General features: G+C 33.2%; 2 protein-coding genes and 2 long non-coding RNA genes across 5 annotated transcripts in view; 2 read left to right on the top strand and 2 right to left on the bottom strand.

The window, feature by feature from the left end:
- On the top strand, positions 1,208-4,465 carry LOC107612942 (4-hydroxy-tetrahydrodipicolinate synthase, chloroplastic-like). The gene is made up of 3 exons (XM_016314734.2): positions 1,208-1,555; positions 3,082-3,162; positions 3,377-4,465. Exons 1-3 carry the CDS (start codon positions 1,455-1,457, stop codon positions 4,302-4,304), a joined length of 1,110 nt encoding a protein of 369 aa, XP_016170220.1. The 5' UTR covers positions 1,208-1,454; the 3' UTR covers positions 4,305-4,465.
- On the bottom strand, positions 6,198-8,056 carry LOC107612945. Its single transcript, XR_001613883.2, has 3 exons — positions 8,042-8,056; positions 6,831-7,779; positions 6,198-6,374 (listed from the first exon to the last, which is right to left on the bottom strand). It is a non-coding gene; the product is annotated as an uncharacterized LOC107612945 (long non-coding RNA).
- The window catches only part of LOC107612943, a 10,054-nt gene continuing 4,027 nt past the window's right edge, over positions 10,157-16,183 (bottom strand). Inside the window, exon 3 of one of the 2 annotated variants that reach the window (XM_021110146.1) lies at positions 10,157-11,564. In XM_021110146.1, the coding sequence (XP_020965805.1) occupies positions 11,553-11,564 (12 nt within the window). In that variant the 3' untranslated portion in view covers positions 10,157-11,552. Of the gene's footprint in view, positions 11,565-13,756; positions 14,073-16,183 lie in introns of those variants that run through there. The other variant, XM_016314735.2, reaches the window with a different exon arrangement.
- LOC110266140 lies at positions 12,597-14,321 on the top strand. The gene is made up of 2 exons (XR_002353128.1): positions 12,597-13,267; positions 13,915-14,321. It is a non-coding gene; the product is annotated as an uncharacterized LOC110266140 (long non-coding RNA).

The raw sequence follows: 16,183 nt of genomic DNA, 5'->3' as shown, positions 1-16,183 counted from the left end.
CTTTTTGTTTTTAATATTTATGATATTTTTTAAAAATATTCATAACATTTAATTTTATTTAATTTTATTCCTAATGTTTTTAATTTATTCAATTTTATCTTTTAACATTTTCGATTTATATCAAAAGAAATTGGAATGGTGATTTAGTGAAATTGTGTTAAGAAGTTAAGAGATATGAGTGAAGCAAACCTTAAAGGCTGTATTTGGTTGTTCAACATAAATAAGACATATCCATAGGTACATAAGAATACATAAACATAAAAAGTTTGTGTTTGTTAAGTTAGACAGGACAAAAAATTGTAAAAAAAAATTAGTGTCTCAAATTAGAAATTTGTGTCTCAATATTTTAGAGAAATATAAAATATATTCTTATGTATCTTTGTATTTTTTGAGATAATAATAATAATTGTCATTGACGCTGATCATATTGAAAAAGTCATGCTTGTTGTTTGTGTATTTTTATGTACTCTTATATACTGTTTAGATAAAAATGCATCTAATATTTTTTTTATTATTAGTTAAATTTTTTCGTTATTTATATATTTGAACATTAACGTTTTTAAAATTATTAAAATGTATGTTCATAAAAATTATTTTTTTTCTCAATTGTATTACGATATTTTAAAAAATATTATTAAAATATAAAAAATATAACTTTAATTTTAATAATATTTATAATTTTTTCATATTCACATAAAAATTATAAGTGTCAGCACTAATTTAAAGAAGAAAAAAATGTTTATAAACTACTGTAACATAATCAAGACAAAATTTAAAGAGAATTATTTGCTATTTAGAGATGATATCTCTTGGGATGTGGGTTAACTAGATGTTATTTGTGAGACGGATTGTGTGAAAGCATTTAATCTTGTTACACAAGATGGTTTTGGATTTAGTGATTCATTGGTTCTCAAAATAAAAGATATCATGCATTGGTATTGGCGTGTTGACTTTCGTTTGATTATAAGAGATGCAAACAGGGTAGCAGATACTATGGCAAAGATGGCGATGAAGTTGTAACTTTCGTATGTGGAGCTTCTTTCACCTTGGGAAGAATTTAAGAATAGTTTTAAATGGGACTGTCTCCCTATTTAAGCAGTTCCTTATTTTGTTTGTTTTGTTTTTCTCTGTTTAATTTATTTTAGTTAAAAAAAAAGAAGACAAAATTCACAGCTTAAATACTATGTTCACGGTAGTGTATGCGCACAGTGCAGAAAGTACCTTAACTTCCCCTACCACTCTCCTCTTCCCTTCTCCTTCTCCTCTTACCCTAACCCACTCCTCCCCTTCTACCACCATCACCACCATCACCACCTTTATTATCATCTAAGAAACTCAACCCTTCCTATCCCTCTTTCTCTTCTCTTTATCTATTTCGAGTCGTATCTCATTCTCATTATCGGATTTTCTCATTGACCGGTCGTAATATTCGTCACTTTTTTCGTTGAATAGTGATGGCGGCGATGCTGAAGAGCTATAGTAGCAGTGCGTGCTTCACTGCTTCTGGTTTTGCTGTTTTTCGCTCCAACAATGCCACCAACGCCAGTAACAAGAGGTTATAATAAAAAATATCGATCTTTTATTTGCTTAATATGTCATTTCTTTTATAAAAATATCATTTTTTTTTGTATCTTGTGTTTGTCACTCATACATGTGTTGCTTATTCTAGTTCTCATTTCAATGTTCACTTGATCTTTACTTCTTTAGTTATTTGGCGGTTTTATATGTATGACGTAAGGGACTAAGTTGATAGGGAAAAAAAGATAAATTTAAATATCTCATATTGGAGCAATTTGAGTATCTGTCTTTTACTTAATGCTCATGTCGATTGATTAATAGATACTGTTACTATAGTGGGGTTTGTCATGGTCGATGGATTATCTTATATATTGAGTATTTATATTTATTTAATGTATCTATAGGACTGTAGTTGTAAGTGCTTGTTTGATTTTTTTTTAATGAAAAAAGATTTTTTTTTTATTTTTTAACGTGTTTGGCAAATTTCTAGTAGTAAAAGCAAAAGTACTAGAAAAATCAGAAAAAGATATTTTTTTTGAAAAGCTGTAATTTACATATTTTTTTAAAAGATATTTTTTCCTTAAAAAAAAAGATATTTTTCATGTAATAAATAAACAAAAAAATGCTTTTATATTGTTATACCAAAACATAATTGATAAATAAAAAGATCTTTTTTTGCATGAGATATTCAAACATAAAATTAATTTTACTTTTTTATAAGATCTTTTACAAAAAGATAACTCAAAAAAATATTTTCTTAGAAGTTCACCCAAACAAGCATTAAGTCATACATGATTAGTAATTTGCATTTTTCGTTTTTCAAATCAAACGAACTCCTTGGTGAATTTGTGTATTGAACATTTTATCTCCTTCAACTTATTCACTTTTAGAAACACCATATTTTGTTTTTGGATACTTGTTTCTTTTCAGAATTTAGCTAAAGCCAATCCTAACATTGTAGCCAAATGAAAAATTAAACAGTGTATGGAGCTAAATGAGTTTAGAAGATTTATGATTATCTTATGTTCCGAGTCTTTTTGTCTTTGTCTTATTGTTTGGATTTAGCATTTTGTCATTACTTGGTTGCCATTTCCCAGTTTTATGATCAAGAATGCCTTTTACTTGCTATAAAACAAGTAAAAATTATTTATTTGGTGAATCATGTGCATTCATCCAGCTACCTCTGTTTTCTTAGGTGAAACTCCTTAATTTGTTGTTAAGATGAAGGCATGTTTATGTAAAATGATGTCTTTGTTTCTTGTTTGCAATATTGTTCTGTCAGTGTCCTTTATGCAATTATTTATTTGCAAAAGGTGATTGGCAACCAGCAAAAAAATGGGGTGTGTAGATAGAGTTTTAAAAGGGCTAAAGTCAAATAGAACTAAGGATTTTGTGAACCTTGGTCAGCACCCCTGTATGTATGTTTTCCATTTCAGAATTATTAGACTGGTGGTTGGTGCCAATTGCAACGAGACAGTACCAAGTTTTCTTGCCATGATGTCATTGATCCAAATGTCGATTCATTGATTATTTTAAATTTTAATGTTTATTTGTATGAACCAGGAGCTCAAACTGGAAGCCTCCACAGGCAGCTATCATACCCAATTTGCATCTCCCAATGCGCAGCTTTGAGGTGAAAAATAGGTGTGTTTGACTAATGAATTGTCAATGTGCTGTTCCAAATAGAATCATTCTCTTGTTAAATTCTATACTTTAACATTGGGTTTTCATTTGCAGGTTATTTTATTTATGTATTATGCTGGACTTGATATTTTTAATCTAACTAACATAAGTATCTTTAAACAATATTCTGTGTCTGATCTTCACAATAAGTATTTTACATGTACTGTATGTACAGGACATCAACTGAGGACATAAAGTGTCTGAGATTGATAACTGCGCTCAAAACTCCGTACCTACCTGATGGCCGATTTGATCTAGAAGCCTATGATGATTTGGTGAACAAGCAAATTGAAAACGGTGTAGAAGGTATTATTGTTGGTGGCACAACTGGTGAAGGCCAACTAATGAGCTGGGATGAACACTTCATGCTTATCGGGCACACGGTCAATTGTTTTGGCAGTAAAATCAAGGTTGTTGGTAACACCGGAAGTAACTCCACGAGGGAAGCAATCCGTACCAGTGAGCAGGGTTTTGCAGTTGGAATGCATGCTGCCCTTCATATAAACCCTTACTACGGCAAAACCTCCTTGGACGGTATGATTTCTCACTTCGAAAGCGTGATTTCCATGAGCCCTACGATCATATATAATGTTCCTTCGAGGACTGGTCAAGATATTCCTCCTCATGTGATTCAAACCTTGGCTCAAAGTGCTAGCTTGGCCGGTGTCAAGGAGTGTGTTGGAAACGATCGGATCAAACAGTACACGGCTGATGGGATTGTTGTGTGGAGTGGCAACGACGATCAATGCCATGATGCTAGATGGGGCTATGGTGCCACCGGAGTGATATCCGTCACCAGCAACCTTGTTCCTGGTTTGATGCGAGACATCGTGTTTGCAGGGAAGAATCCAACATTGAATTCAAAGCTCCTTCCTCTGATGGACTGGCTTTTCCAGGAGCCAAACCCGATCGGTTTGAACACAGCTCTTGCCCAACTCGGGGTTGTCAGACCGGTTTTCAGGCTGCCGTACGTGCCTCTCCCTGCGGAGAAAAGGATTGAGTTTGTGAACTTGGTGAAGCAAATTGGCCGAGAGCATTTTGTTGGAGACAAAGATGTTCAGGTTCTTGATGATGATGATTTTATCTTAGTTGGTCGATATTAGTTTATTCTGTTACCTTACTTTGTTGTAGTTTGCATTTTCAGTTGCTCTTAGTTGAGTTTTGTATCCTTTTCCAGATTATGCCAAAGTTTTAAACCAATTAATGTACAATAGAGTCAGTTAAAATAAACCAATAATAATACAAGTTGGTGTTTCTTTCAGTAGCTATTTGTTGCTGTTGAGTGTTAACTGGTTCATGCTACTTACATGATAAAATGGACCTTGATTTCCTTTTTTTTTTGGGGGTCATGATTCATGAACCTTGCTTTATATATTGCCAAACACTTATAGCAGACAAAACCAAAATGACATAATTGCATATTCAGAGCATCAAACAAAGATAGGAGTAGTTGGGCCATCAAAGTAATGAAGCATTGAAATGAATAGCAGAAACAGATTAACAGAGTGAATCTTGGGCCAACACTGAGGGATGATTCTCAATGCTAGAATTCAGAGAGAGAGGGATCATGCTTTCCAGTTTTAACAAGTGACATACACAGAATCGACATATAAATAAAATATATTAAATTAAAATAAATTAAAAACCTTTTATTAGTTAGTACTTGAAGAAACTAACACTAAGTATTATTTGTTTATTTTTTATTTTATTAGAAAAGTTATAATATTACAATCTCCTGTATGTATAAACGAATTGTCCCATATTGCTCTTTTGTGGTAGTAGACGAGGGGTGTTGTCCTCGTTTTGAGCTCCGAATGCAAAATTGCCAAATGAATAAAAAACAGTTGGTTGCCTTGTAACAAAAAACGGTTGTAAATTGGTACTTTTTAAATTACTAATTGAGCGCAGACCCACGAAAAAGTGTTTGTACAAAAAAAATCTACGATGAAATGCAAGGTTCTGAAAACCAGACCGATCATCAAATTGCTCTAGTCACTAGTTCATTGGTTTACTAGTCCAACCGGTTTAACTGGTGATTCAACCGAAAAAATCGTTTTAGAATAAAATAATAAATAAATTATAAATAAACATCCTAAAATATCTTCCAAATTTAAAACACTACACAAAAAATCATCAACTAAATTCAAATAATATTATCAAAATACAAATTCAAAAGTTAAATAGTAAAAAAAAAAATCTAAATATTAAATTTTGACTTTGAGGGTTAACAGGATAACTTAACACCTCAGATTCCAATTTAGAAATGTCAGGAGACAAAGGATTATCAATTTCAAAAAAATGTTAAGCTAGTTCAATTAGAAAATGTTGATCATTCGGTGGTATTATGCTAACTGAACATGAACCTGAACCTTGCAAGATGACCTTTTCGGTTTAATCTTAGGCAGCGTTGCGTTCATCTGTTGTAAGAGAGCTCTGTTAGCAACAGATTCTTCTTGCTGAGCAAGCCATAAACGGGATCTGGTGTTGTTTCCAAGTTGAGGTATCAACATAACAAATAGTCATTGAATAAGAAAGCATAACATATCACCAACTACCTATACACTTTGACTCTCCTTCCACTACCATCATCATCATTCATCAGTTTATTTATATATGGCATTGGCAGGTAGCTACCCTACTCATTCAGCAACAACCAGCATTTGATTTGATTTTCATTTTTAGCATTCAGCAACAACCATTACAAAACAGCAGCATAACAACAACAGCAGCAAAACAAGGGGGAAAAAACAATGAAAGTCACAAAAGAAATTAGCAATCCTAATCCTGTTTCATGCATTTAATTAGGGGTGTAATCGGTTCGGTTTGGTTCGGTTTTGGACCGAAAACCAACCGAACCGACCTGATCGGTTGAACGTTAATATCAACCATTCGGTTGGCTGCTTTCTGGACAACCGAACCGAACCGAACCGAACCAACAGCGGTTTGGTTCGGTCGGTTTTTTCGGTTTTTTTATACCTAATAAACAGAATTTAAAATATCATAAAATAAAGTTTAAAACCTTCAATAAACCAGAATTACAAGAGTATATCACATCCAAATCCCGTACAATTTCAACTTAATTAAATATAAAACAAAGGCAATTAAAAATGTCTAGCAACAATTTCACCCCCAACTTCAGGCGTCCGCTCACTGGGCACCTCATTGCTTGTTGGCTGCATATATATATATAAACAGAACAATGAAAAATTAAGGTTTTTAATTCATAAACAGCACCAAAAGTATTGTTTCCAGCAACAAAACAAGCATCATTAACAGCTCTAACAGTCCACCAAAACAAGCGTAATTAACAGCTCAAACAGTCCACCAAACTACACATTTAAGATGCATTATACTCAACATAACACAGGAAGAATTTCACATAGAAGTATAACCATCATTTATTATTTATTTTTCTATTTATTTCATAAGAAATATAATGAATTAATAGTATTCTAATAATGATTCGAAAACACAACATGCATTTAAAGAAATATATAAAGATTTAAGCTAGCATGAAGTTTTTAAGTGGCAATAATATAAGCAAATTGATATTTCATAATTGTTCAGGTTAAATCAAGCACAGTATCACTAAACAGAATCTCTAAAAATAATTGTTCAGAATTTCTAACCTCCGAAGAAGACATTGTGGAGTTGCTTTCTGCAGGAGATGGCTTGGTGACAGGAGTGCTGCTCGGCGGTCGAGTTGGACTGCGACGGCCACTGGAGTCTTGCTTGGCGACTGGACTGCTGCTCGGTGACAGGACTGCTTCTCGGTGAATGGATTGCTCCTCGGCGACGGCGACCCAGCGAGGCAGCGACGGCGACCCAGCGACGGCGATGACTGAAGAGAAGAAGAGAAGAAGAGAAGCTAGGGTTCTCCTTCAGGATCTCCTTCTCTCGAGCATGGTGGAATCGAAGGTGGAAGTGTGGAACCGTGGTCGTGGAAGAGAAGAACAGAGGAAGAAAGCTAGGGCTCCAGATTCGCCGTTCGCGTAAAAGAGAGGAAGAAGGCTAGGGCTGTGTGTGAAGTTGCCCTTTTATACCTAGGTTAAAGGGCAACTTAGTAAAAACACACCATTGAACCCTCATTATTCGGTTCGGTCCGGTTCGGTTCGGTTTCTGCCGAATCAACCGAAATCCGAACCGAACCGATCGGTTTATTTCGAAAAAACCAAAAAAAACCGATTTTTTCGGTTTTCTAATCGGTTGTTGTAAAATTCGGTTCGGTTCTGCGATAATTTTCGGTCCGGTTCGGTAATTTACACCCCTACATTTAATTACTCATAAACAAAACTCAACTCCACCTGAATTGTTAATTTAACCTTGGTCTTATGGAATCTTAAATAGGAATACATTACATTGCTCTTTCTTCTAAAATTCAAGCAAAAACAAAAAGGAATGGTTTTAGTAGTTTAGTACCTGTTTCAGCATTCGAACAGTGTACATTGATCCAAAACTCATGTTATTCTGTTGCTTTATTCTCTAAGGAATCCAGTGAACTTTAGGGCTCCCAACCCCACAACCCCTACACCCACTTTTCGCATCACTTTGCCATTTAAAACCGTAAAACAAATATTTCTGGTTGATACAAATGATCATATAACAGAGTAAGTATTTTAATATACATGATTTAAGTATTTAACAGAGTAAGTGAGTAACAGAGCAACCAACAAATACAAGACAGTACCAAACTTCAAAGTTCAAACCAAGACTGAAGATCGAATAAAAAGAATTGAAGAAAAAGAATTGAAGAACCAAACTTCAAACCAAGACCAAAGAAGAATTGAAGAACAATGGAACAAAAATTGAAGAACAAGACCGAAGACGAGAAGCCACTAACTTGGGTTCCGTGCCGAGAAGCCAGCCAAGATGAAGAGGACCTGCCGAGTTACTGGGTTCCGGACACGGGAAAGAGGAAGAAGCGGCGGTGCTGAAGAGCTGGGGACGGCGGCAGCGCTGAGGAGTTGGGAACGGCGGCGGCGCTGAGGAGCTGGGAACGGCGGCGACGATAGACTGATGGAGGGCTAGGATTCCTTTGCTTCAGAGTTCTCCAATGACAAATGAAATGAATGAACGATTGGGGGAAGAGGGGGTTGATCACGAGTAGAGTGGATGGATCTGTTTCTTTTATTTTTTTTTAAAATAAAAAACAACGTCGTTTTATCCGAACCGGACAGTTACTAGTCCGATTCAACTGATCGATTTTCGATCGGTTCAACGATTTTTTAACAATTTTTTTTCGGACAGTTGTAGATAAAGGATCGGACTCCTTATATTGTCGATTTTCGATTGAACCGATTTAACCGATTGATCCCATTTTTAGAACCATGTGAAATGTACTTTGACAAAAAAAATTGTAATTGTGTAGACCTTAAAAGGTCCTTGTCCCTACTTGGACATGACACAATTATTGATGAAGGCTATATACCATATCTTTTGTCCTTATTTTCTATTTTCGCATTTTATTTATTTATTTTTACAAAATTTTAAAATTAAAAAAAAAAAACTAAAAATAAAAATACAAACCAAAAGTGTATCCTAATTTTCTATGCTTGACCCAGAAAATTGATTCCACTACCAGTCACTGCTAATTTGCTATAAGTAACATTATCTTCTACTTGATGATGGGACAAATATTTGTTTGGAAATATAAGTGTTTGTCCCCCTTTTCAAATTGGAAGTAATAATTTCTTTATTTTCTTTTTTTTTTCAAGATATTTATCGAGTAAATGGTTGAATTCATTTTTGAAAAATTACTCTAAATTTATCTGCGAAAGTTTTTTTTTATTAAGTGACAGCACAGTATATACATGACCGTCTTAATTAGTTGCTAATATTATAAGTTTATGAAATTAGATTAAATTTTTATCCCAAATATACCTTAAAGTCCCCTCAATTTAGAGTAGATTTAATCTAATTACATAAATTTATCATGTTAACAATTAATTAGGATGGTCAAGTGTATGTTGTAGTTTGTGTAATGTCTCTTAATGTATTACATTAACAAATTTTGATATTGTTAGCAATGAAAGTGATAGAATGACTAATATGATTAATATAAAATATTTAAATAATAAATTTGATTAAAAAAAAATTTTTGCAAATTAATTTAAAAAATAAGTAAAAAGTTATCATGTATCATTATACGTAGCTAAATTTCTTATAAAATTCATAAAAAAAAATAAAATATACTAAATTCTACACTAAACAATCATCAAAACTTTAGAATCTGATATGACTTTAAATAAAAACAAGCATAAATGTATGTTAATAATAATGATCACTTGTAAAAAAAGTATTCACATTTTTGTAAAAATAGATAGATAGATTACACAACGAGCTAGAAAACACTCTCCATTAGCAACATTGAGGAATCAACCCACACCACTTGGTAAACCGTAAACGAACTAATCTCTTCGTTGTTAAGGTACCATTTGTTTTGAGGTATTGAAATAGAGATTGGGAGATTGAAACTCAGTATTATGTTTATTGGTTCAGAGACTGATATTAAAATTTTTGTCTCTATTTTTAAAATTTTAATATTTTAGTACTTCCAAAAAGTAAGGACACAGGAGACTAAAATTTTTAGAAATAGAGACAGAAATTTTAATAATATTTTATTCCTAAAATATACTCATTTTAATTAATTAATTCCAATTTTATTCTTTGTGCAAATTAAATTAAAATTTTTTTCTTGTTTTAATTTCTGTCTCCCACTTTGTACCAAACAAAATACTGAGATTTATTTCAATCTCTATCTCTTAATCTCTGTCTTTCAGTTTCTATCTCTCCACAAAAAAAGAGTTACACAATTAACTACGCAATTTAGGAACCCAATGAAATAACTACTAGACCGCATTCTAACATTATGTTTAATTAAGTGGTTTGTTTGGTAAACCTTTTTGAAAATGATAGCTTCTGCTTCTGTCTTTATATTGCGGGGAAAATCCATAAATAGGACTTCAATTATTTTTTGCTTTTATCATCTACTAGAATGGGCCATAAGGCAAAGTTCTATCTTTTTGTGCCTTTTATTATTATTATTTTGCTATTTTGTTATTTTGTAGCATACATGGAATATAATAATTAATAACGACCTAGAAAAAGTTGAGAATTTCTTGAATAAAAGTATAAAACAGTTAAACACAATAATGAAAAAGCTGTTTTTGAGGTGCTCAACTCCAATTCAAATTCCTTTTCTTTAATAAAAAAAAAATTCCTCCTTCTCTTTACAAACTTGATTGATTTCAAAAGAGAACAAAGTATGATTGGTGACATGGATTAGCTATGGTAGAGGCTTTGGTTGAGTTGGAGTTGCATATTGATATGACCAGTAAACATCGGTTACGAGTTATAGCTCGAAAATGCAAAATCTTCAATTATAACCGACCTTTTTGAAGGACAGCATTAATCTCTAATTGATAACGTCGGATATGTAATCAATCCTCTCCTCAGGCGTTACAACCTCGTCCACACGGTATAAAGGGACGAGGAAACAACCAAAGGTAAGATCATCTTTTTATGAAAGAAGAATATTCATACACCTATATCACTCTGCTAACTTAAGCATCAGAGTGCATTTGCAGGTACTCAACCTCCCCGCTCCAGTCAACCGACGTATACCACACTTTTCAGGGAAGGATCACCGACCTTCGTCAAGAGCCGAGTTATACCTCCATTCGCTCAGGCAAGAACAGATTGGCGCTAGAAGGAGGGCCTCGTGTGAAATTTCTTTTCGCGAGCTCTTGAAACCCTAACATTTGACGATGGCCGATGCCCCTCCCCCCACCCCGTCCGAGCTTCTCCGGATGGTAACTGAGCTCCAGCAGGCGAATCAACGTATGGCTGAAGCAAACCAGCGCATGACAGAAGAAAACCAAAGAATGCAACAACAGATTCAACAATTGGCTAACGCTCGACTGGAACATAACAATAATCGTCGTGAGCGGCAGGAAAATGATGACCAATGGTCCGAACCGACTCATGTCTCGGAGACACCTCAAGACGATGACGCTGATCATCGGAACGAGGAGGCAATACCCGAGGACGAGAATGACCAGCCCGACAACTCGGCAAGACCTTTTACGACTGACATTATGAATTTTCAACTGCCCAGACAATTCACGCTGCCGACAACGCTAACTCCCTACGACGGGCTAGGGGATCCTAAGCAGCACATTAAAAAATTCCGATCTATTATGATCGTCAATGGGGCATCCGACCCCATTTTATGTCGTTGTTTTCCTTCCTTTTTAGATGGACTCGCACTTGACTGGTTTTGCTCTTTGCCTGCAGATTCTATTTTTCGCTTCCAGGAGCTAGCAAAGCAGTTTGAAGATCATTTTGCAGCGTCAGCAATTTACCTGCACGATTCCATTTATGAATCTTGTAAAGTTACAATAACATTAGGTATAATATGAATTTAATTAATTTTATTGCAGAGAAAATTAAATAAAAGAGTGGAAAGAGAAAGAAAACATGAAAAAGTAGAAATAAAAAAAAATGAAGATGTGAAAATATAATGCCGAATTTACTTTTGGTGTAAATACCAAAAGAAAATTTACATATATTTATTTTCAGTAATAATCTACTTTTGAATGGGGAAGATTTTCTTTTATCCATTGAATCATGGGAACGAACTTGCTTAGTAACAATTAAATTAGTTTAAATAATATTCTTTTCATTCTAAATTAATTGTTCATTTTATTTCTTTGCTATGTTAAAAAAATGTATTTATACATAATTAAATAGTAGGAACAACACAGATAAAGAGAAAGAGATGAAATCCGTTCAATTTGGTAGTTAAAATTGCAACTTCAATTTACACATTTACCCTCTTAGTAAATATTAGTCATTTAGGCAATTGTGCATAAGGATAAAAGTTGAAAAAGAAAAAGAAAAATAAGAATTGAACACCAAAAATAGCAATCTCCTTTATATTAGTGTATAGTTCTATATAAATAATATCGATGACATCGTATATATTTAAACATCTACATGGGGGTGGCAACAGGGCGGGTAGGGGCGGATTTTTGCTCTATCTGATCCCGCCCCACCATACAAAAACCCGCATCGAACCCGCCCCGCTTTTACCTGCGAATAGTAAAATGTTAAACTCTAACCCGTCCCTGCGGGTACCCGCCCCGCCCCTACCCGTCCCTATAATTATTGGTTTAATTACTCTGCAGGTCCCTATAGTTTTACCGAATTTTCAATTAGGTCCCTATACTTTTTTTATTTTCAATTGGATCCCTATACGTTAAATTTTTTTCAATTAAGTTCCTACCGTGAGAATAACGTTTAAGATAACAGAATATTTTTGGTAAAAAAACGAATATTCTCTTTTTTGAGACAAGGAACCTCATTCAGGACACTTCTATATTTCAAAAATTCTAAAAAGACCTTTTTCATTTCACCCCACCCATGCATCTCTAGCCCTAACCTCTTCACCGAGCTCTCTTCGGATCTGCCGCACGGTCCTGTCTCGCCGCGCCTCCACCTCTCGGCGTCCCTCTCGTGCCTCGTCCCTTGTATTCTGCTCATTCTTTCGTGCCTAGTATGCTCCACTGCTCGTATTCTGCCCGCCGCACCTCTGTCCCTCGCCGCGTCGCGCCTACGTGCCTCCATGCTTCCATGCCTCCCTCACCGCGCCGCGCCTCCGTCCCTCGCGGCTGGTTTCTCTACCTGAAGTGCTGCTCGTCGTCCACGGTTCTGCCTCTACAACAGGTGATAATTTAATTTAGATTATTTCCAATTTTTTTCTCACGATAGATTCTTTGATGTTGTTTATGTGAATTTTATTGTTGATTGGTTTATTTTAACGTTGTTTAAATGTTGAATTTGGTTTCTGAATATGAATATGAATTGTTTTTGTTCTTTCTTTCAATTTTCATTCATCTACTTATGATGTTAGTGTTCAAAACACTTTAAGATATGCATGTGTTCCAGTTTATGGTATCTCAAGATTGAATCTTCTGAGCTATACTAGTTCATTCCAAATTTATATGGCTCATTTGGCTGCAATATCAGAGAAGTTATAGAGCCAAGCTCATGTTTGTCTACATAAGTAAGTGTATAACTTTCAATGTACATAGTATGCATTTTTCCTCAATGCATTCTTTCTTGTTGGTGCATTCTTGGAATAGTTGTGGTTGTTGAAATTGCTATGCTTTTTACATTTATCCTTGTCCCACTGATCATGTATTCTATGATGCATCTGTCATATGGGATTTGCTCTTTAGCTTTATGTCCAACTGCTCAAGATGTCATAACTTAAGGGTGTTCTTTTTACTAAGTTTGTAAATCACACAATTGTCCTAAACAGCTGTTATGTATGTAAAAGTAGCAATAACACCAATCATCCATTCACTTTCACAGGTGTGCATATAATCATTTGGTTAGTTGAGTTTTTCCCCCTTAAATTGAGTTCTCTGCACTATATATAAAAGTGTTTATTCAAAATTTTGGAAACAAGTTGGTTCAACTTTCAAATCATAATTTGTCATTGTCACTTCTCATTCTAACCATAATTGCATTAACTATTTAAAGTAAGGAAGTGCATTAATTTCATTTCTGACATTTTTCTTGAGGACTTTCAGGTTCACATTATTTCTATGAGCTATCTGTATAAACCATATATTATTCTAATTAACTAATTAATTAGCATATCATAATTATTGACTGAAATGAAGTTTGACCATATATATGTGCCAGATTCTTCTTTGAGTACTATTCTCGAAGAGCAGGGTCAACCATTTCCACCACTTTTTTAGTCCAGACATTGGTTTGATACCAGGTGTATGGTGGTGATCGAAGAACTCCCAAAGAGATAAATGGACCTCACAAAGATGAATGGTTCAGAGGATGAGAGGCTGCAATATAAGAACTGATTTTTAGATTATCTGTATTACACTGAAACTATGTTTTCTACGATTTTCGTTATTAGATTTCAATTTTCAATAACACAAATTACATAACCTTGTGATTTTTTATGGTGTACCATGATATGATAAAAACATAAACCACATTCTATGAATCCACACAAATGTAAAATATTACGTGATCATAATGAATTTGAATGATGGAAACTAAATTTTATATATACTTATTATTCCTATTTCTGTTTCATTTTATCCATTTCTTTTTTATTTTTGTATGTTCTTAAGATAAGGTATTTGAAAAGTTAAAAAAAAAAAGAGAAGGTATTTTTGGTACAATTTGTATATAAATAAGAAAAAGAATTATAGTGACAAAATAAAAGGGATTATAGGAATATCTTTCATATTGTAGAATCATTGAATATGGATTATAGGAATATCTTTCATTTAATATTTATAGTTTTATTGAATTTTCAATTAGGTCCTTATACTTTTTTTCTTTTCAATTGGGTCCCTAAGGGTATACAAGTAATTTCACAATTCACTAACATTTTTTTTTACGTTTAACGTTAACAGGGATTAAATTGAAAAAAAAATAAAGTATAGGGACCCAATTGAAAAAAAAAGTATAGGAATCTAATTGAAAATTTAGTGAAACTATAGGAACCTGCAGAGTAATTAAACCATAATTATTAAATCCAACAAATAAAATTAAATTTTAAAAATTATATAACCATCATTTACATACATAACATAAATTAAAGTAAAAATTTAAATATGATACCTGATTCCGTCCCGTCCTACAATAATCTGCATAAAATCCGTCTCGCTCTTATCCGCGAGTAGTAAAAAGTTGAACTCTAACTTGTCCCTGTGGGTACCCGTCTCGTCCCTACTTGTCCCTATAATTATTAAAATTCAATAAATAAAATTAAATTTTTAAATTTATATAACCATCATTACATACATAACATAAATTAAAATAAAAATTTAAATATAATATAATATTATTAATTATTTTATATATATTACATATATTATATATTAAAATTATATATATATACCGGAGCGGGTAGGGACGGGTTTAACCTAAACCCGACCCCGCCCAAAAATCCGCCCCGTTAAAACTCGTCCTAGTGCAGGGGTGAATAATTACTCGCCCCGAACGAGTAGAGACGGAGTGGGTACCCGCGGGGTTCGAATAGTGTTGCCACCCCTACATCTACATAAAATTTACTCGTTCAGCAAATAAATACAAATGAACAATATTATATAATCAATAAAATTTATCTAATTTTTCCTGCTCCTGTATTAGATACTCTCTCTTTTCATTCTTTTGCCATCACCTTGTCACACAGTGATAAATGCACCCACAGGCCACAACACCAGGAAATTCTTGTGAAAGCGAATAAGAAAGAATAAGTGATAAAGTGTAACTGTTCAGATGTTAACTTATCGCTCTTATTATTTCGCTTTAACCTTTTTCCTTTTCCACTTAAACCCCGGATAGATCATAGATTAATTAATCAAATTTAAAATATTAATCAACATATTATTCTATCAAATAATTAGCTCTGCCACCAGCTAAGTTTGGCAAAAAGTTGCATTAATCCATCAAATAAGAAGACACACTTTTATCGAAAACTTAGATAATAACGTGGGTTAAGAATATATTACAATAGAATTAAACTGAATTAATTTTATTCCGATATCTTAAAAAAGTAAATCAAATAATTTTTTTTTTAACTTACATTCAATTTTTTTTTTGAAAAAGACTTTTTTTAATTAAAAAATAAAGTTTATTTTTAAAAAATATTAAAAAAATTAAAATAATTTTTTTTGAAATATTAAAAAAATCATCTATTAAATCATTTATAGAATAAAAAATATTTTTTTATTAAGAACTCAATAGAATGCCTCAAATTCATCAACAAAAAGAATAAATCCCTAAAAAATTCTTCTTACACGTTTATTCTGCAAATTCAATTCATTTCAATTCATATCCCTAAGAAATTCTTCTTACACATTTATTCTGCAAACTCAATTCATTTCAATTCATTTGATTACTAAGTAAATTTTACTTTAGCCTCTAAAATTTTAATTAA

This window comes from Arachis ipaensis, chromosome B08, assembly GCF_000816755.2.
Source record: "Arachis ipaensis cultivar K30076 chromosome B08, Araip1.1, whole genome shotgun sequence".
Taxonomy (NCBI): domain Eukaryota; kingdom Viridiplantae; phylum Streptophyta; class Magnoliopsida; order Fabales; family Fabaceae; genus Arachis; species Arachis ipaensis.
The sequence above is the reverse complement of the archived record's forward strand: the minus strand, read 5'-3'. Positions and strand labels throughout refer to the sequence as shown.

Bases quoted from the DNA above. Each gene is read 5' to 3' on its own strand.
- LOC107612942 (XM_016314734.2), top strand. From the start codon at position 1,455: ATGGCGGCGATGCTGAAGAGCTATAGTAGCAGTGCGTGCTTCACTGCT. The intron at 1,556-3,081 runs GTTATAATAAAA...TGTATGAACCAG, and splicing joins ACCAACGCCAGTAACAAGAG to GAGCTCAAACTGGAAGCCTC. The intron at 3,163-3,376 runs GTGTGTTTGACT...CTGTATGTACAG, and splicing joins AGCTTTGAGGTGAAAAATAG to GACATCAACTGAGGACATAA.